The following is a 19,972-nucleotide window of genomic DNA, read 5'->3' as shown; positions in this document are numbered from 1 at the left end:
TCTTCAATGATTTTCAGCTACCCAGGTTCAGGCTCAGATAAAAGAGAAACAGCAGAAGACAGAGAAACACAACTGGGGAGTAACTGCAAGAACAGGACTGAAATGAGAGACTGGAATTTGTTAGACCAGGAGGGTGGTGACATGATTACCAAGAGGTCTCAGAATTAGAAGACAGCAGAGAGGATAATGGTCTTGATGATGACAAGGGACATGTGGGATTCTAAATTGGGGTGTGAGAGTCTGTGATCAGAGTTGGCATTTAAACCATTGATTTTGGAGATGGGAGCAATTTGGATGTTGACAAAGTCTAAGATGTAGAAGAGAGGAAAAGGCAATTGGAAATGAGGAGGTCAAGGGCCTGAGAAGCCGGGAGGTTGGATGGACATCTTTGCATCTGTTCACTATATCCCAGGAATTGAGGTGGATGGAATAATCCACCTCTACAGAATCAGGCACCAAAGTCTTCACTCAGCATAGGTGTGTGTGGGGAGTGGGGGTCCGACGAGGCGGCAACAAGGAGGAGGAGGTAGGATGCCACAAGCCTGAAAGAAGTGCTTTATAGTTATTAAACTGAAACTTCAATGATAAACTGAAAAATATAATGGAATGTATTTTTAATGTGCTGCAGTTTTAACATAGGGTAGCCAATGCTATAAAATAACACAAGACTTCTGACTATTTTATAAAGAACTTGAGTTTACACGATTATGAGAAATTTCTGTTACTATAAGAGCATAGGAGCTTTGTTTGTTTTATATTAATTGGAGTTGAGGCTTCATGGGGCAGATCCCGTGGACCATGCAGAGTGAGTGGCCATGAGCTAGCAGGGCTTACTGGAATTATCTATCAGAAGGTAACAAGGCCATTTTCCCAGGCTCTGTTTCACCCATGAGAAAGAGAAGATTCCTTCCCCATGGTCCAAAGATACTCGGTTCTAGGAGAAAGGAAAAGAGAGGAAGAGAAATTGTTTTTGTGACATTCCCTAAGGGTAGTTAGTAAGAATGGTCTTAGAAATCTTCCCGCTGAAACAGGTGGGGAGGCTTCAGATAATCTGAAGTTCTTCACCATCATAGCCTTCGGATGCCCAGAAATTTTCCTTTCACTTGGATGCTTTGTCAGTCTCTGTAAATGCTAAGAATGGGCAGGCAGCCAGCGTGTACAAGGCTTGCTGCTTGTCCCGAAGCGCTTCTCTGGTCACTAGCCTCCTTTCAATAATAACACCTGCCCTTTTCTTGCAGCTCTCCATTACGGCTGGCCCCAGAGAATTCCAGAGGCATCCACGCTGCCTGGAGCAGAGGGAGAGTTCTCTGGGCGTGAAACATAACACCAAGAGCTGTTTTGTCCTAGCACAGGCGTGAGTCCTGGTGAACTTATTCCACTTTTACAGTTCAGAATCACCTTCTAAACTCCTGCTTTGTTTCCGCGTGACAGGCTTCAAGTTCCCTGAAAAATCTAGTAGGTTAAGTGGAGAGACCAGAAGCAGACTATGATGCAATCCAAACATGAATTCAGTAAATTGCCCTGCGTTCTTGGATATGAAGTTTTAAGAAATGCTTACAGCTGCTTCCATTTGATACCCCAGAGAAGAAGGCTCCCGATTAGCTACTATCTTATAGAGTCCACAGAATTTTGAAATCTGGACAGACTTTGAGATTGTCTCTTCCCATCACCTCGTTCTTAAAGGTCTGAACCTGTGTGGGCATCTCTTGTCCTTGTGTGTTCAATGGCCCCATTTCATTTGCGGTCCTTCCCCGCTCTCATGCCATATGGTCCTCGTAGCACTGTCAACTACTCTACTCTGTCCTCCCCTCCCCCTTGCACTGGGGTGGGACAGTGACCCAGGCTGAACCTACCTTGGTTTGATAGAACAGCTTGGGCTGCAAGCAATCTTCTCATTTATTATACAGAAGGAACCAGGCTGTAGAATGAAGCCAAGTACAGACAAGCAGAGCCTAGTGCCAGAGTCCTGATGATATTGTCTGTACTTCTGGATTCAGGCATGTTTTCCTATTTGCCTCCGAATGGTAGCCCAGGATAAACATGGTTCTGCACTTTGCTTTCTTCATCTTTCAGTTAAACAATATAACCTGGAGATACTCCATATCAGTATAGAGAGAGCATCCTCATTTATTTTTACAACTACCTAGTACTTCATTGTTGGATGGATCAGGAATTGATTCAACCACTTCTCTATTGAGGGACATCTGGGGTTATTTCCAACCTTCTGATATTTCAAATGCATGTCACTTCATATTTTCCCAATGCTGTTGGTCTTAGAAGTAGGATGACTGGATTAAAGTACCAGTGTAATTTTTGCCAGATATGGACACGTTCTTCTCCACAGGGATTGTTTTGTATTTTACCAGCAATATGGGAAAGTCTTGTTTCTCCACTATGTTGCTCACAGAGTATGTGGTCAAACCTTTGGTTTTTTTCCTTTCCAGTATTTTAATCCTGTTCTCTTAAGTTTTGCCCTCCTTGGCAAGGCAGAGCAGCTGCTCACCAACGTCCAGAGTATTGACTTAATAAGACTGGGGAACATTCAGTGGGGTTGTTCTGGAGATGCTGGTGAACGGAATCTAGAGTAGGTGGAAGAGTCATCTCTGTTGGGGATCAAATTATGACATCATCATTGACATTGAAAGAATAGCCCATAACACTGGAAGGACGTAGGGGTAGAGGTGGGGGGAGTGATGGCAGTGAGCAGTATGGGAGCTGCATTCAGAGGTGAGAGATGGGAAAAAGTGTAGAGAACACTTAAGGTGTTTGTCCCCTGCTGTTAGCCGTGTGAGTTGGTTTGGTTGATCTCAAGTGCTAACTCATGATGTGTGGAGCCACTAATAATTAAAGAGGATTTCTAGTGCGTGAAAATCTTTCTCTTTTCCAATCTTTTGGGAACTAAATCATCTCAATGCCCCCACCTCCACTTCATCCCTTCTCCAGCACACAAGTGAAAGCTATTTCAACATTGTTAGGGAAAGCTTCACACCTGTTCGCTGTTTACTAACTTTGCCTCAATCTTCCGATTTTTAATACAAATAATAAAAGTAGAGAAAGTCATTTTAGAAGCCTACTTTCAAAATTTGATCAGTGGGGTAAAGGAGTTCTGAAGTAGAGAGTTTTCAAGTCACTTAGATTATTATTTTTTTAAAACATCAGTAAACTTGTCAAAACTGTTATTTAAAGCAGCTGTTTCAGAACTTCTATCACAGAGTCGAAGGACATAATTTACTGCTTCTTGCAAATGAAAATGCAATGTGAGGAGAAAAAAAAATCATTCCCTTTCTACCAAAAAATTGGACTCAAATAATTGAGCATTTGTGGCATCCAGCAAAGTATAGACTGAAATTCACCACAACACTTCTTGTGGTTGGCTGAATAATGGGTTCCAAAAATATCTAGGTCCTAATCCCTGGAACCTGTGAATGTTACCTTATCTGGCAACAGGGTTTGCAGGTGTGATTACATTAAGGCTTTTGAGATGAGGAGATTATCCTGGATTGTCTGGGTGGGCCCTAAATGACCTCACAAGTGTCCTTATAAGAGGGCAGTGGGAGATTTGACTACAGGAAGAGAAGGCGGTATGACGACCTCAAGGAAGGGAGAGACAGATCTCAAGATAGAGGGAGGGGTCCTGAGCAGAGAAGTACAAGGAATGCGGCTCTAGATGCCAATGGATTCTCCTCTGAAGCCTCCGGAGGGGGCGCTAACATGTTGATTTCAGCCCAGTGATGCTGCTTTCAGACTTCCGGCCTCCAGAATTGTAAGAGAATACATTTCTATTGTTTTAAGCTATCAAGTGTGTGGCGGTTTGTTCCAGTGGCCATAGGAAACTAATTTATACACTTCCAAATTTCTAGGAAATAAGAATTTGGTGTTTGATTTTTTTTTCTTTTTTTTTTGCTATACGCGGGCCTCTCACTGCTGCGGCCTCTCCCGTTGCGGAGCACAGGCTCCGGACGCGCAGGCTCAGCGGCCATGGCTCACGGGACCAGCCGCTCCGCGGCATGTGGGATCTTCCCAGACGGGGGCATGAACCCGTGTCCCCTGCATCGGCAGGCGGACTCTCAACCACTGCGCAACCAGGGAAGCCCCCCTGGTGTTTGATTTTAAAGTTTACTAAGTTAATGGAGAGGAATAAGAACGTAAAGGCATTATTTAAAAGAACAAATATGACTGCCTCTTTTAGGTAGAAGAACACAACTGCATTACATTTCAAGTGCCTCACTTGTAAATAAGGTCAGTCTAGCTACCCTGAAGGGTCTCCCTGCTGTAAACTATCCTGACTTTTAAAATGTATTGTTAGGCTTATGTTAAGTAACAAATTAAGGCCCGGAGGTTTCATATACTAGTCAGCTTTGGCTTTGATAATGATAATGATGTGTAGCAAAAATCTCAAAACTTCAGTGGCTACAACAAAAAATATCTATCTAGTTCACACTGCATGTTGGCAGCTGTAATTTGGGTGACCTTGTTCCAGGCTGCGGGTCAAGTTCAGGGCTGTTTCTTGTGTGTCCTTATGGTACCCAGGTTTAAGGAGTGACGCTCACCTGGGATGGAATGTTCTCACAGTGTAGGCCAGGAGCACAGAAGAGGTGTCAAAAACTTGCAAAGCCTCTATGATCTCTGTTTTGAACTAGTCACACGGCTACTTCTGCTCATATTCTATTGGACTAAGTACGTTACACGGTCAAGTGCATTATCATTGGGGCAGGAACATTTATTCCTCCTGGAGGTGAGGAAGTGTATATCTGTTGAACAGTTATAATGTGTTCCATACCCCTTAGCAGAAACAAACACAAAGACACTTTGGATTGCCATAGACAAAGATTAACCAAATAAAATCACAGCCAAATGAACTCACATTAAACATACGTGGAATGAAGTCTCAATGAGCAAGGGTCAGCAAAAACTACAGAAGACATATTCCAAACTCTTAGATATGACTTAGCAAAATATAAAATAAGTTATGTTTATATTTTGTTAAGTTATTTAGTTAGAACTAAATATAAAATTAGTTATGAAATGTTTAATGAAATAAAATTTGGAAACACAAAATAAAAAACTATAAACAATGACGAGGCTGGGACTCCCCTGGCGGCACAATGGTTAAGACTCTGTGCTCCCAATGCAGGGAGCCTGGGTTTGATCCCTGGTCAGGGAACTAGATCCCACATGCATGCAGCAACTAACAGTTCGCATGCCACAACTATGAAGCCCACAAACTGCAACTAAGGAGCCTGCCTGCCGCAACTAAGACCCGGCACAACCAAATAAATAAATAAAATATTTTTAAAAAAGAAAGAATGACGAGGCTGATTTGAAAAAATTTCAGTAGAACTTTTGGACATGAAAAATTTGATTATTGAATAAAAAACTCAACTGGTGGGTTAAACAGTTAAACTCAACGAAATACTTATCAAAGTGGAAGAGAGATCTGAAGAAATCACTCAGAGTGCAGCATAGACAGACAAGGACATGCAGTATGTTCAAGAGGTTAAGAGGTACCGACAACAGAATTAGAAGGTCTACATCTGAGTAACTGGAGTCCCAGAAGGACAGATATAGACAATGGAGAAAGGGCAATATTTGATGAGATGACAACTGAGCATTTTCCAGAAAGGATAAAAGATTTAAATCCACAGTGCAAAGTACAATTAGACAGGATAAATAAAAAGAACATCACATATAGACAAATTATAGAAAATTTAGAACATCAAGAACAAAGAGCAGCTAAAGATAACGCAGATGACCTACACAGGAACAGTAATTAGACTAAAAGCTGCCCATTCATCATCAACAATGGAAGCCAGAAACCAGAATAGCATCTGCAAAGCACTGAGAATGAGACAAGCATTTACCCTGGGCAAGACTATTGAGTAGTTTTTCTTAAGGGTGGTTGCATTCCCCCCAAAACCCCCAAATAAATTAACTTCAGACCTACACTTCAGAATGGTAGGGGTGGGTAAAATTAGTGACACTAGTCACATTAACAGCATTGATTTACATCCTTCTACATTCCATAATGGCTTTCAGTCTGCTTCTAATACATAATTTTCACCATCTTGCATGAATGATGGTAGACATTTTCAGATAGAAAGAAACTGAGTTTATCACCGATGGACTTTTACTAAAGGAATTTAAAAGGATGTCCTTAAAGAAGAAAATGATCTCAAAGGAATGTCTAAGAAGCAACAAGGAATTCTTAGAAACAGAACCACAAAATATATTGGTAAAGCTAAAGAAATTGTATATAAAAATAATATCTAATTTGGTGGTTTAAAAAAAGTACAGAACGAAATTGGACAGTAATACCACGGAAGGAGTTGATGAACAAAAAGAGTGTCTTAAGGTTCTTGTATTGTTCAGATGGGGGATTAGGATATTAACTTTTGATTTGTCAAGTAAGGTGTGCATGTAAAATGTCCAAGGTAAACAGGAAAAGAACAGTAAGGCAGTGATTAACATCCCAAATATAATAGGAAAATAAAGAACAATAACAGCATAATTCAATAAAAAGATGCATGAAAAATAAGAAAGAAAACAGTAAAAATGTGAAAACAAATCAAACATTTCATAAATATTAATAAATGATAAAAGTAAATAGCTAATATAGTCAGATAAAAGGCAGGTATTTTGTTAGATTGGAAAGAAACTGGAATCATGTACCTATATCTCAGATATTTTATTATTTTTAGGGTGCAAGAATGAATAGCACAGAGGTGTTCAAAATATGTTGCTTAAAAAGCCTAGCTATTTTTATACAAAATGATTAGCTATTTACAAGTCATTGTAAATTTTGCTATCCACCTCTATATTTGTCAAAAGTTTGAAGTATGGTTTATTTGCCTGTATAATCATACACACCTTAAATCTGTGAGATGCCTCTGTGTGTCAATGAATGTCACTAAGTTCCAAGATGACAATGGGTTTTACAGGTACATGTCCATCTTCAAAATGTCTGCCTCATGAGCTTTCTTTTTCAAGAATACAAAATACCAAAAATTGAAAAGAAAAAAAAATAGTGTTGTTTATATGAAACACGCAGATATGTGACACTGTGTGTTCTCTTTGGGCACTTCCCAGACTTAAGATATACACAGCTTGCTAAGTCAACTCAATAATTTGTAGAGGCTTAGCATTAAAAATGTTCCCTATTTGTGATTACCCATTGTACTTGAAAATTGTTCTTGCTAACTTTTCACTTCTGGTGATCCAAGTGAATAGCATTTACCAAGCACCCACGGTATGAAATCTAAGATGTTAAAGGCAGCCTCCAAGGGCAACAAAATGGAAGAAGTTCCAGAGATGAATCTACAAGTTAGGTTCTATATAATTGTTAAGTGAAACTGATTGGAGGATGAAAGGACAGTTTTGCTTTGGAAAAGACTGCAGCAAGAGTTTCTCTTAAGGGTTGTACTCCCTGAACTACCCCCCTGCAAGAAATTGGACTAATCTGAGACTTCAGAGTGGTAGGGGGTGGGGAAAACTGCTCCCTGATACTAGTCACACCAAGTATATGTGTTTACATCCACAAAGGATTTGAGTATGTTTAAAACATGTAATTACCTCTAAACTGAAAAAAAAAAAGAAAAGATCATGGAAAACTTAAAGAATATCAGTCTGAGCCAGAGATCCCTAGATTTTGCTGCGCATTAGAATCACCTGGGGAGCTTCTAAAACTGCTGATGCCCATGTGGCACCCCTCAGCAATTAAATGAGATTGTGTAGGGGGTGGGAGGTACAGAGCAGTGATTTTAAACATCCCCAGGTGTTCCTCTGTACAGCCAAGTTTGGGAACCACTGGCCAGGCCTGCCATTCTCAATCTTACAGGGACATTAGCATCACCTGGGAAGCTATTGCAACTACCATTGCCTGTGCTCCTATGAAAGTTACATCGGTCCTGTGAACCAATGAAATCATATTCTCTTAGGCTGGCCACTGGGTGCCTGGTCATTTTAAAGCTCCCCAGATGATAACAATGTGTATCCAGGGGTGAGAACCACTGTACTGGGGGAAAGCTGGTGCATAATTACACAGGGGATTGATTTTGTTGTTTATGGGGTTCTTTTACGACTTAGGGCCATAAAATGGGTCCTGAGTTTCCTGGTGGCCAAAGTTAACAGAAAAACAAAATTAGTTGAAATAATTCTTGTCATCCATCATGGAAAAGCTTACCAATTCCTTAGAAGAAAGCTTTTCCTCCTAGGTCTGAAATAAATGTCTTTTTTGAGTATTCTTACAGGAAACACTGAACGTTAAAGATCATGATTTTATTTATTTTTAAAATTTTTTTGCTGTGAGGCCAAGATCATTTTTTTTTACATCTTTATTGGAGTATAATTGCTTTACAATGGTGTGTTAGTTTCTGCTTTATAACAAAGTGAATCAGTTATACACATACATATGTTCCCATATCTCTTCCCTCTTGCGTCTCCCTCCCTCCCACCCTCCCTATCCCACCCCTCTAGGTGGTCAGAAACCACCTAGCTGAAAGATCATGTTTATAAACACCTCTACAATACATGACATAAGGCAAGTTTCATATTGTAGTTTCTCATAATCATCCCTTAGGGAAAGCCAAGGGCATGACCCCAGAGTGCAGGCAGGTGTAGACTGCCCTGGTGGGGTTGTTGGAGCAGAATCATGGCAACAGGACAGGGAGAGGAAGTAGGACACACTCCTACAGCTCCCAGATGATACAGCCTCACACAAAGATAAAGTCCAGAACTGTGCTCCTCTAGGGCTGTAGGAAGGGTGTCCTGTGTAATTAGAAATTATAATTTTCTATTAGAAAAATTTTAAAAAGATTACCCTCCCTCCCATAATATAAACTGTACAGAACTTAACAAAGACCTGGCTAGCGAGGATAAAGATGCAAGGACTCCTATACTATATAAGTCACAGGCACGGTGAAGAGCATATTAGAACAGGGGTGTGTGCCTGTGTGTGTGTGTGTGTGTTTGTAAATCTTCATGAAAAGAAAAATATTCTAGGCCTGAAAAGGTTGAAAAACTTTGGTCTGGACAGAATGTACAGAGAACTGTCTTTTGAACTGTGCCTCCCTAAAGATGATTTTTTTCTCAGTTGGGCTTTTGTGGCATCTAAGTACTGTGGACTTAATGGCTCAAGATAGGTGGGGAAGGCTTCTGAGTACGGGGCTGACTCCAAGAGGTTTTGTCTTGAAAGAAAATCCTGAGTATGGCACGCATTTGAGCCACAGTAATGTCGTAGGAGGCAAAGGAGAGCTTAGGTTAGAGGATGAGCGTTTCCCTTCTTTCGAAAACGATCTACATGGGCACAAAGTGATACTTAGCAAAGTAGCTGCGGTTTGGATCACGTGAGTTCTGCTTTCTGAAACAACTAACTTGAATGAAAATCCTAAAGGCAACCTGCGAATACCAAAGAGGGCACTTTGATGTTTTTTCAGAGGCAAATGCATGTTGTTTCTGTTTTCTTTTTGAACCCACAACTGTACTTAACATCTAAATTTAAGGAAAGGCTTCCTGAAAAAGTCGAGTGACGAATTTCTCTCTTATTTAAACTAGTCTCTGGCGTTCCTATAAATCTGATGGATTAAATGAACTGCTTGCTAGAGAAACAGTAGCTGGGATGTGGGAAGAATTCCTACCGTGGCTAATAGGACGTCTTAATGGTTTGCATATGCAGAGGATTACCTTAAACTTGAGTCTGAGATTTCACGTTGCGGCTCACAAAAGAGCTGCCTTTTATTCAAAGAATCACGCTGTTTTCGAGTGGGTGGGTGTGTACTCAGAGCGGGCGCTGTGTTGGTTTTGTTCCGTGTAAGGTTGACAAGGCAGTAGCGACTTGCGGCCACACCGGGGCAGCCTCTTCCCGGCTGGCGGCCGGGCCGGGCGGATCGGCGCCGGGGCGCCGACAAAGCACCCAAGTTGGAGCTTGCCAACAATTTAAAGGGGTCCAGAAACATCCATCGTCCCCCCTTTAACAATTTCGGCGAGCTCAGGGGTCTTGGTGAAAAGACCTCGGGGAAGAGAAATGGACTTTCTTGTGGAACATGCCTTCAGCGGCCCCAAATGCCCAACCCGCCCGCTCCCCAAAGCGGAGGGAAAGCGGGAGCGGGAGGGGAGGGTGGGTCAGCTCCGATGGGACCCGCTTCACGGCTGGGGAGTCCGCGGGGAACCGCAGGGGAGCGAGGGGGTGGTGTGGGCACTGGGGCCGAACTCCACCACCCCCGCGCCCGCGACCCGCCCCCCAGCCCGGCCTGTGATTGGCTTGGGGGGCGCGTGTGCCCGCCCTGGCGAGGCGGGGAGGATCCCCTCTGAGCGCGGGGCGGGAGGAGGCGGAGGAGGGGGCGGGGAGAGCGGGGGCCGAGAGGAGCGAGCGTGGGGGCGGAAGAGCCGGGTTCCAGAGATCAGAGAGCAGCCTCGGAGAGGGGCGGAGAGCGGCGGGCGAGCTGGGAGGGAGGGAAAGCCCGGCGGGCGCTGCGCCGCCGCCGCCCGCTGCACGCCGCGCTTTCGGGACCGCCGGCCCGCAAGGCCCCGCAGCCTTCCGGGAGGAAGCGGCGCAGGCAGCGGCCGGGGCGCGCGCGCTCGGGCTCCCTCACCTGCCGGCGCCCGGCGGGACGCGCGCAGGGCCGGACGGCCCCGGAGGGAGGAGGGAAGACCTGGCCGCCCGCGCCGCAGCCCAGCAGCCCGGGAGCACGTCTGATCCCGCGCGGGGGGCCGGCTCCATGGCGACCGGGCTTGGGGAGGCGGTCTACGGACTTTCGGAAGACGAGGTGAGCTGCGCCCCCTTCCCGACGGGACTCCCCGGGAGGTTCCTGTCCGGCGGCGGCAGGGAGTGGGGAGTGGGACGACCCCTTGGGTGCGCGTCCCCCGCGCCTGCAGGGGGACCCCAAAGGCGGGAGCGTCCGGGAGCGGGGTCCCGGTGGGGTGCTCGCTTCTTCCGCCCTGAGCCTGCCGCCCCTCCCCCCCGGCCCTGCGCATTGTTTGTAAATAAAGCGGCGCGACGCCCAGCGAGCCTGGGGTTCACTCGCCGCTCCCCGCCTTTGGGTGGAAGGATGGCGCGTGCGCTTCTCAGCCCGCGTGTTCCTTTCCTCCAAGCCGCGTCTCTTGGGGCTGTGGGGCAACTTTCCGCCTTTCGCCCCTGCAGCCCGGGAGTCCATGACGTGTGTCACGTCTGGGTCGCGGGCTGGAGACCCGCGCCGTGCGGGGGAGCCCGGGGCCGCGGCAAAACCTGGATTGTCTCCCCCTGGAACTTTCTAATGATGGTGTCAGCAAGTGTTCTGATGCGTGTGTGCTTGTTACGGTGGGAGAGAGTGAAACGTTCTGAGCTGTGCGTGTCCGACCCTCTGTCTTGCAGAGTCTAAACCCAGGAGTGTGGATTTCGGGGTCTTTTTGGTGGGGGGAGGAGATCTAGGATGGGGGCAGGTGCTGCTGGAAACTTGGGGGAAGCTTGCAGCCCTGCCATTTTTTTTTCCCTCTCTGGAATCCAGCACCTCCGGGGTGGGTGGAGAGAGGAAAGCTCAATTGATCCTTTTTATTGATGAAGCGAATTAAGTAAGCCACGCCCCCGAGGCTGTCGTTTCGCCTGGAAAGGGCTTTGTTTTTACCCTCACTCTCTCCTCGCGGGTTCCCACTCCCCCCTTTTGAGAAGATCCTGCTACATCACTGCTTAGACTTCTCCCGACCAGCCACACTCGGGTCTTATTAGTGTGTTGCTCTGCCAAAAGTGGGGTGGGCGGCTGTCGCTGGCGCGGCGTGACGGGCAAGCTGGATGGAGCAGGTAGGAGGGGTTTGCCATCTGGCGGGGCGCGCGTTCAGGTCTGGCTCCCCTTTCGAGAGGTGAATTTACAACCCGAGAGGCATTACTCAGCGGGGAGGTATTTCCTATCCTGGTTGTGCATTTCATGATAAGTTAATGTCTGGAAATTCAAGGATTTCTGGGTTTCTCTTTCTTCCTCTCCTTTCTTTTCTGAGATCCCCTCTTTCTCTGGCGATAGGGGTGGGGTTAATAGACACGACCACGTTATGGCTTCTCTCCCACCCTGGTAGTGTGTGTGTGTGTGTGTGTGTGTGTGCGCGCGCGCGCGCGCTCCGTAAGTGTGTAATGGAATAGGTGTTTTAGGGTGGAGAAGGTGTTGTGGGTATGTTCCCCCCCTTAATGTTGCTAGGTAAAGCTTGCTGTGGTATTTATTTTATCAAAGAATGATCGCAATGCAAATAATGTGATTGGCGTTACCGATCATTTTGCCATGCTGGGCTCTTGTAAAATATTTCCCCCCCTTTTGTGCACTTACCTGAGGATGGGTGAAAAGTAACAGTGTTTCACTTACCCAGGGGGATCTCCTCTCCCTGTTTTCTCTTTGGGGAGCTTACTCTTTCATTCCCTACTTCTCCATTTAATTAGTAGCGGTAGAGGGCAGGCAGTGAGCTTTTAGAAAGGTGGTGAGATACACATTCCCAAACAAAGGGGCATGAAGACAGCTGCCTTTCATCTTAGGTCTTTTTAAAAAAATGACTTATTATGATTATTATTAAAAATACCTGGAAAAGAGAATTCTTAAAGAGCGTTTTGGGAAAAGCAGCTGGATAAATGAATCACATGCATGTCAGTGTAGTTTCTGCTTTGTCTGCATTTACAGTTAGTGTCAGAATCGACCCAGAGCACATCTTACCACTTTTGTCTAGGTGAGTTAATACTGATGATCTTAATTGGTGTCTAGGGCAAAAGTGAAGGATGGAATGTAAACAGAATCAGGGTGTGTGTGAGTGTGTGTGTTTGTGTATGACTGGGTTCACTCCTGTATGTTGCTGGAGGGGAATTTAGGGCTGTATAGGGAATAGCAAGAGGTGATGAGGACATTATATTGATTGATTGAGTGGTGGCCATGTTGGTGATACTATTTAGTTCCACACACTATTCCAAAAGACAGGTCACATCTGTCTTCCCTTTTCAGCTTGTCCTACCAGTGGTGAGGAAAAAAAAAAAAAGGCAGGGCTGTTTTGATGACTTCACATTTTTATGGTATTTGCTTTTTATGGGAGGTTTCATGCTGTCAGGTTGCCCTTCGGAAGATCAGGGATTGCCTTCGTGGAATATTAACAAGAAATTGTTGAATTTGAACAGCTTGTTTTGTCTTCCTGAGTTAGCCTGTGTAAGAAAACAAATGGAAGATTTTAACAGGCTCTTAAAGTAGATGCCTGATGAAACAAACAGCAGGGTTGTTTTCCCAAGGCGTTCGCTTCAGCTCATACAGTTGGTGTGCTGTAGATCATCACAAACAAAGATATTTTGATTGCTGTGTGGAAGAGTCACCTTATAAACCTCTTAGCTAAATAGGCATTCGTACCTAGCAAATTTCATAAAAGTTTGTATTTTCATTGAAGGTTGGTGAAAAGCATTATCGTGTGTTTGGCATGCACTTAGTTGTATCCCGTCACAGAAAGACGCTTTAGCTCTAAGCACTGCTGGTGATGAAGCATTGCATTAACCCAGAAAATCGCGGGATGCCAAGACAGAGGGCATTGTTCCTAGGTCTGTCCAGCTTGTCAAATGAAAGGGATTAAATGTGGGCTTTGCTTGTGTGAGTGCATGTGCTGTTTATTTTTTATTGTGCCTTTCTGGCTGGGGTTCCTCTGGTGAATTATAGTTCATATTCACCCGGATTCAAATTAAGTCCATTTAGGTAATCAAATTGGAAATTGCTATCAGACGAAGGGCTTTTGGTATTGGAGGGATTAGCAGATTAAGCAAATTTCTGATTCAGGGCCCAGGATCAGATTTGATTTGGAATCAGAACAGTTTGGACTAGTTTCTGCATTTGGCTTAGTTCCTTGGTGGTTTTTTGTTTTTGTTTATTTTTTGGCAAGCTGCAGCCCATTTTGGCATAGTTTATTCGTGAATGTTGCTGTTAACCTTCTGAAATCTTTTATTACAGCATCTCAGAAAGGTATCCTTTATTTACAAGATTTTCTGGTGAGTGAAAGTTTGATAACTTTTTCCTTAGATATGGCATTTACATTTTTGGCCGTTAGAATGAAACAAATGGCATAGAGATGAAGGCCAGGCTGACGTGGGATGATACTTTGACACCCTACCTCTTTATTTTATGCAAATAAGGATAGTTGGCTAACGTTTCATATGTTTTCTCTACACCTGGCACTGTGTTAAGCCTTTATGCACTTACCGTCTCATTTAATTGTTGTAAGAACCCAGTGAGGTGTGCTATGATTTACAGATGAGTGGAGGCTCAGAGAGGTTAATTGACCTGCATAAGGACCCAGAGCGAGTTAAGTTGTAGAGCCAGAATTTGAACCCAGTTCTGTTGATTCCACAACCCTAGTTTTTAACATGCTCCCTCTCTTCCAAGTACTTGAAAAGTCTTCATAACTAAGTTATTCAGGATAATGTAGGAGATAAATGTCAGGGGTTGTAAATTGATGGCTTCTGGCCACAGTTGACCAGGGACTCTGCTTAGTATTATCTCCATAGTGTTTTAAATCTTGGGAATTTTCATGGAAAATGGTAAAAATCTGACTTCATTGGGGCTACATTCTCACCTGGCAAGTTAATGGGTCTGAGTTGTGGCCCTTGAGATGTGGCAGCTGTGCTACAGTTGCCACGGTCTCTTCTTCTCCTATAGTCTTAGGAGTCTTCTTGCTCATTTGCATATAGTTACCCGCTTCATAACAAACATTTAAGGTTAACCTTTGGCATAGATACAGTATTTTCTTTACTCCAAGATGCTGTCAATTTTAAGATGCACCACTGTTTTATTGACCACTAAGAAAAGAAGAGCTGTCAAGCTGTGATAATACTGTTGATTTCATGAAGCATCATTATTTCAGAGACGTTAAAATATGAAAACAAGGATGTGTTAGAATTCATTACTTACTCTAACCGGAAGCCTGGGATAACCCCGGGTCGTCAGTTTCAAACACCACGCCCCATCAGTCAGTAATTTTTTTTTTGACTGTGTTGTGTCTTCATTGCTGTCTGTGGGCTTTCTCTAGTTGTGGTGAGCAGCGGCTACTCTTCTTCGCGCTGCGCGGGCTTCTCATTTCGGTGGCTTCTCTTGTTGCGGAGCACGGACTCTAGGCGTGTGGGCTTCAGGAGTTGTGGCACATGGGCTCAGTAGTTGTGGCTCACAGGGTCTAGAGTTCAGGCTCAGTAGTTGTGGCGCACGGGCTTAGTTGCTCTGAGGCATATTCCCAAACCAGGGATCGAACCCCATCTGGGGGTTCTTAACAACTGCGCTACCGGGAAAGTCCAGTCAATAATTTAAAGTCAACTCCACTCAGATTTCTGCTCTTCTGTCTCAGAGAAAAGGGCTAGCATAAGGGAAATGCTCGTAAGTGGACATCAGCAGAGAAGAAACAGGGAACCTAGCTGCTGGGCCACCTGATTAGCCACATGTGAGTAATTGAGAATAGTCGTTAATTTATAGAATGTGGTCCATGTGTGTTTTCTAGAGATTACTTGAGAAACCCTGCAGGCCATCTTTGCAGCTGTGCAAAAAATGGTCACAAGATTGCTTTCAGAAATTACAGTTTGGGTATTGTTTGGATCTGAAAGAGGATGCTGAGAGGCCACTTCTCAGAGGAACAGAAGCCTTGTCCCTTCATTCCAGCTCCAAGTGCCTGCCTGAGTCAGGCCTATCCCTGCTGGTCGGGGAGCTCTCTACCCAGGACACGGGCTACCCCAGTTACATGTGTCATTACTGCTAACATTTGAGAAACAGACCCTAAAAGGGCCTAGGTTTTATGGTGACATTTGAAAGCAGTTTTTAAAATCGGCCAATATAATGTACTGGTTTTGTTTTGCTTTGTTTTGCGGTACACGGGCCTCTCACTGCTGTGGCCTCTCCCGTTGCGGAGCGCAGGCTCCGGACGCGCAGGCTCAGCGGCCACGGCACACGGGCCCAGCCGCTCCGCGGCACGTGGGATCTTCCCGGACCGGGGCACGAACCCGTGTCCCCTGCATCGGCAGAGGGACTCTCAACCACTGCACCACCAGGGAAGCCCTAATGTATTGTTTTAAATTCTCCTCTCTGTTGGTTTTTCTTTGCTTCAAGGAGTCTATGGAATTTGCAAGAAATTGACGTTCTAATGTATAGTCTGCTGAATTTTATAGTCAGAATGTTTATTTGAATTATGTCCTCACTGAAAAGTAGTTTCCTTAAGGAATACAATTTTTTGGTCAAAGGCATGAGGAGAGTGGCAAATGGGAATCCTCAGATGACTGCAAGTTCTTTTCCATGTGGAATGCAATTTAATTTTAATTTTAAATTTTATTTTATTTCATTTTTTTGGCCTCGCCATGAGGCTTGCGGGATCTTAGTTTCCCAACCAGGGATTGAACCCTTGCCCCCTTCAGTGGAAGTGCAGAGTCCTAACCACTGGACCACCAGGGAAGTCCCCAGAATGCAATTTAAAGGGAAGTGATTGAATGGGGCCTGGGCACCTGTCTCTTCAATGCAGCGAGTGCCCACATCACCAAGGAAACTTCCTTGGAAAGTTGTTTGGGAATTGTGGGAGCATCCGTATGCTTGGTATACATTCAGGAGAAATATGAATAATCTCAAGGAAGAAACCCCTGGTGTTAAGAATGGTTTTGGAATGTGACATCATCACAGCAGAACTTTAGAATTCCTGCTACATTGCTTCTGCACGCACCCCAAAGGGAAGAAACTGTATGTTCATTGATAATTCATAACCTTTCTGTATTGTGCAGTTATTTATATAATACCATAAAAACATGGTAGTATGTGACTGGTGGAAGAAACAAATTAATTTCTTTGTGATAGATTGAGATCATATTACATGTTTAATTTTGAGTTAAGAAGACGTTTAAACAGATTTTATTGCTGCTTTTGAATTTTGGGTCCTAGACAAGTAACAGCAATCAAAAGAGACCCTAACTGGAGTTTTTAAGCATTTTGATGTGGTAGGTCTTTGAGTAAGTGTTTCTGTCCTACTGATAGATTTGGGAATTGGTAATAAACCTGACTACATAGTGATCTTTTGACAATCCATGTAAAAGAGGATTAAAATAATAAACGAGTCATATGATGATGATAAGTATTAAGGTCATAGGATTAAGGAAGAGCATGAGAAGTGTGACAGTGTTACTTTCTGTTTTTATATTGTTTCTCTTCCAGGTCACAGTATAAACAAATATATTTCATTTTCCGACTATAGGTGGCAACGTTTGTACTGTTTCTGTTTAATGATGTTACTGTTGGCGTTGCTTGTTGGTGGAATATAGAAATGGGAGGATAATTTAGAGATGAGGATAAAGAAACTAGATTTAGAAAACAATATTCTCCTATTAACTAAAAAGTCAGTTCTTTACTAAAAACACTTAAAGTGATATTTCTCATTGTGGGCAGTATCAGGAATCATCTGTTTTCCAAGTTTTTCAGGGTTCCTCTTATCCAGAACATATTAAAATTTGGGGGAGGGACAGGCATTTGGATTTTGGGGAAAAAGCCCCCATAACATACAAACACACAGGAAAGGTCCTTTGAGAACCACTGTCACATCCTTTCTTCTTGGGTGCATAAGGACTTCTGAATAATTCTACTTGCATTGTACAGACCGTTTCATGATTGCAGTCATTGACTTTGAGAGAAACTAACAATCTTCACTACTCCCGGGTATTGAATTGCTGGAGATATTCTTGGTTCCTAAGGCAAGACCGCGGCTCAGGTTCCGGCAGAGAGAAAAGCAGTGCTTAGAGATCTGGGACACTTATTTCATGGAAATATAAGATCTCCTATAGGCATAATGTTTTATTCTGAACCCGTGTGGCCTGAATTAGGCTTTAGGTGAGAAGAGCTATGTTACATAAGCATGTCCCAGGTAATGAGCTTGAATTTGACGCTTTGGTCGACTTTTTTCCCCTGAGTTCAGAGTCCCGTATTGATTCAAAACTGGCCAAGTTTAATGGTGAGGTTATCAGATTCCCTTGCTGTCATCAAATTCACTGTTTGGTGACTTCTTGGCAGGCAAGCGTCCACTGAGAGATTTCGTATTCTTTTTATGCTTCCTATTCACCAGGAAAAAAGGGCCATTCAAAAATGACTCTTCTTTTAGTGTAAAATGCTGCGACGTGAAATCCATCCTGTGAAGATGCCCCCTGGCGGGCTTTGTAGGGATGGTGGCCCCATGCAGGGGATGAACACACCCAGGGAATAGTCCCATTGCTGGTTAGGGTGGTGGCCCATCACCCGGGACTTGTCAGGGCTTCCCAGATAATGCTGAAGTGAATTTTTTTTTTTTTTTTTTTTTTTTGCGGTACGCGGGCCTCTCACTGTTGTGGCCTCCCCCGTCGCGGAGCACAGGCTCCGGACGCACAGGCTCAGCGGCCATGGCTCACGGGCCCAGACGCTCCGCGGCATGTAGGATCCTCCCGGATCGGGGCACGAATCCGTGTCCCCCGCATCGGCAGGCGGACTCTCAACCGCTGCGCCACTTCAGTGGCTTAGGTCACCTCTGTGGTCACCTCTGTCTTCCAGATGGAGACAGTGTGTTCCATCTGTGTGACTAGGTCCCTCCGGACTGAGGGAGCAGACCCGGGTGGGGACCCTGTGGAACAGCGACAAGGGCCTGAGCTGTGCCTCTTGTGATTCTTTTTTTTTTTTTTTGTGCCTCTGATTCTTGCCTTTGTTAATACAGTTTTCATATTTTAATTATATTTCCCATTTTCAGCCTTATTCAAGGCCCGGCTCTTCCTGGTCTCCTCAGGCGCAGTTCTGGATCACACTTCGTGTCTTTTAGAGCACTTTGTAAAGCTGGACTTGCCCTTGTGGGTTGTCATAGTAGTGAGGCAGCTGCAGCGAGAAAGATGGACAGTTCATGCCCACCTGGCTGGAGGTCACGTGGAGCTGCCCCAGTTGAGCATCTGTTTTAATGTTTAAAACTTCAAAGTTAAACAGGTTTTTGGCGATCTGTGTGACTTGAAGTTTTTAATGTACATATTGGCCACCGTGTTAGGTGTCACCAATGTGGGGACTCCAGGGAAGACAGGCTTGGGTCCCAGGTAATGGAGCAGACGACGAAGATCCTCTCTACCAACTTTTCCTGTTGTTTAACTGAAGATGTTTGTATCGAAAGGGTTAGTTTTTATTTACATGTATTAAGTTTTGCTTTTTAGTGCTGGAAGTCACCTTGGTCTGGTTTTCCCAGAAAATGAAAGCAAGCCGATGGTACTTAGAGACTTATTTTGCTTCGTAAGCACTCAGTATTAACTATTCATGAGAAAAAGTGGGTGGATGTGTATCCCGCTCAATTAGAAGCTCTGCATACTTCCGACTCTCCCAGCTACTTTCAGCTCTCGAAGAATGGGAATCCGTTAAACATCCTGTGCTTTCTTTTCTAAGTCTCCATTTTTTTCCTCTCTCAGTTAATCAGTGGTTTATCTTTGGGTGTCACCAGAGTGCTAACTTCATCTTCATTGGCAATTTGGTAAGCAAAGGGGAAGGAGTGTGGGGTTTAAAAAAAAAAAGCAAAACCGAGCATCAGTTTGCTTCCTTCTATCCTTTCTTCTCATTCCTTTTGTGTTTTGTATACTGTGTGTGATGATTAGGAAGCAGCTGTAATTAACAGTAAGTTGGTTTTTAAACTTGGAACTGGCTGGATTTCCTCCTCGCCTGTTAACTCCTGAGGATAAATGAACGTGGTTCTTGAATTAAGCTGTAACTAGAGTGAGCTGAACTCTGTTGATTTTGAGTTCCAGAGTATGTTTTTGCTGATAACTGAGAAGTTGGTATGGGCTGCGCTGCCTGCCTTTGGAATAGAGGTCTTAATTGTCAGTGCGTGTTATTAGTGAAAGAGAACATTTTTTTTTAGATGGAATTTCTTCAGGTTTATTGAGATATACTTGACATATAACATTGTATAAGCTTAAGGTCTACAACATGATGATTTTTTAAAATATATTTTTTAACATCTTTATTGGAGTATAATTGCTTTACAATGGTGTGTT

General features: G+C 44.2%; 1 protein-coding gene across 3 annotated transcripts in view; it reads left to right on the top strand.

Moving 5' to 3' along the window:
• Window positions 1-1,333: 1,333 nt before the first annotated feature.
• The window catches only part of NEDD4L (NEDD4 like E3 ubiquitin protein ligase), a 346,917-nt gene continuing 328,278 nt past the window's right edge, over window positions 1,334-19,972 (top strand). For 2 of the 3 annotated variants that reach the window (XM_082853611.1, XM_082853609.1), the window contains exon 1: window positions 10,419-10,760. In XM_082853611.1, coding sequence (XP_082709737.1) covers window positions 10,713-10,760 — 48 coding nt within the window. In that variant the 5' untranslated portion in view covers window positions 10,419-10,712. Of the gene's footprint in view, window positions 1,355-10,418; window positions 10,761-19,972 lie in introns of those variants that run through there. The other variant, XM_082853615.1, reaches the window with a different exon arrangement.

Source organism: Leucopleurus acutus (genome assembly GCF_964270905.1).
Source record: "Leucopleurus acutus genome assembly, chromosome: 13".
Classification (NCBI taxonomy): Eukaryota; Metazoa; Chordata; class Mammalia; order Artiodactyla; family Delphinidae; genus Leucopleurus; species Leucopleurus acutus.
Note: the sequence above shows the minus strand (reverse complement) of the source record. Positions and strands in the feature narration are given on the sequence as shown.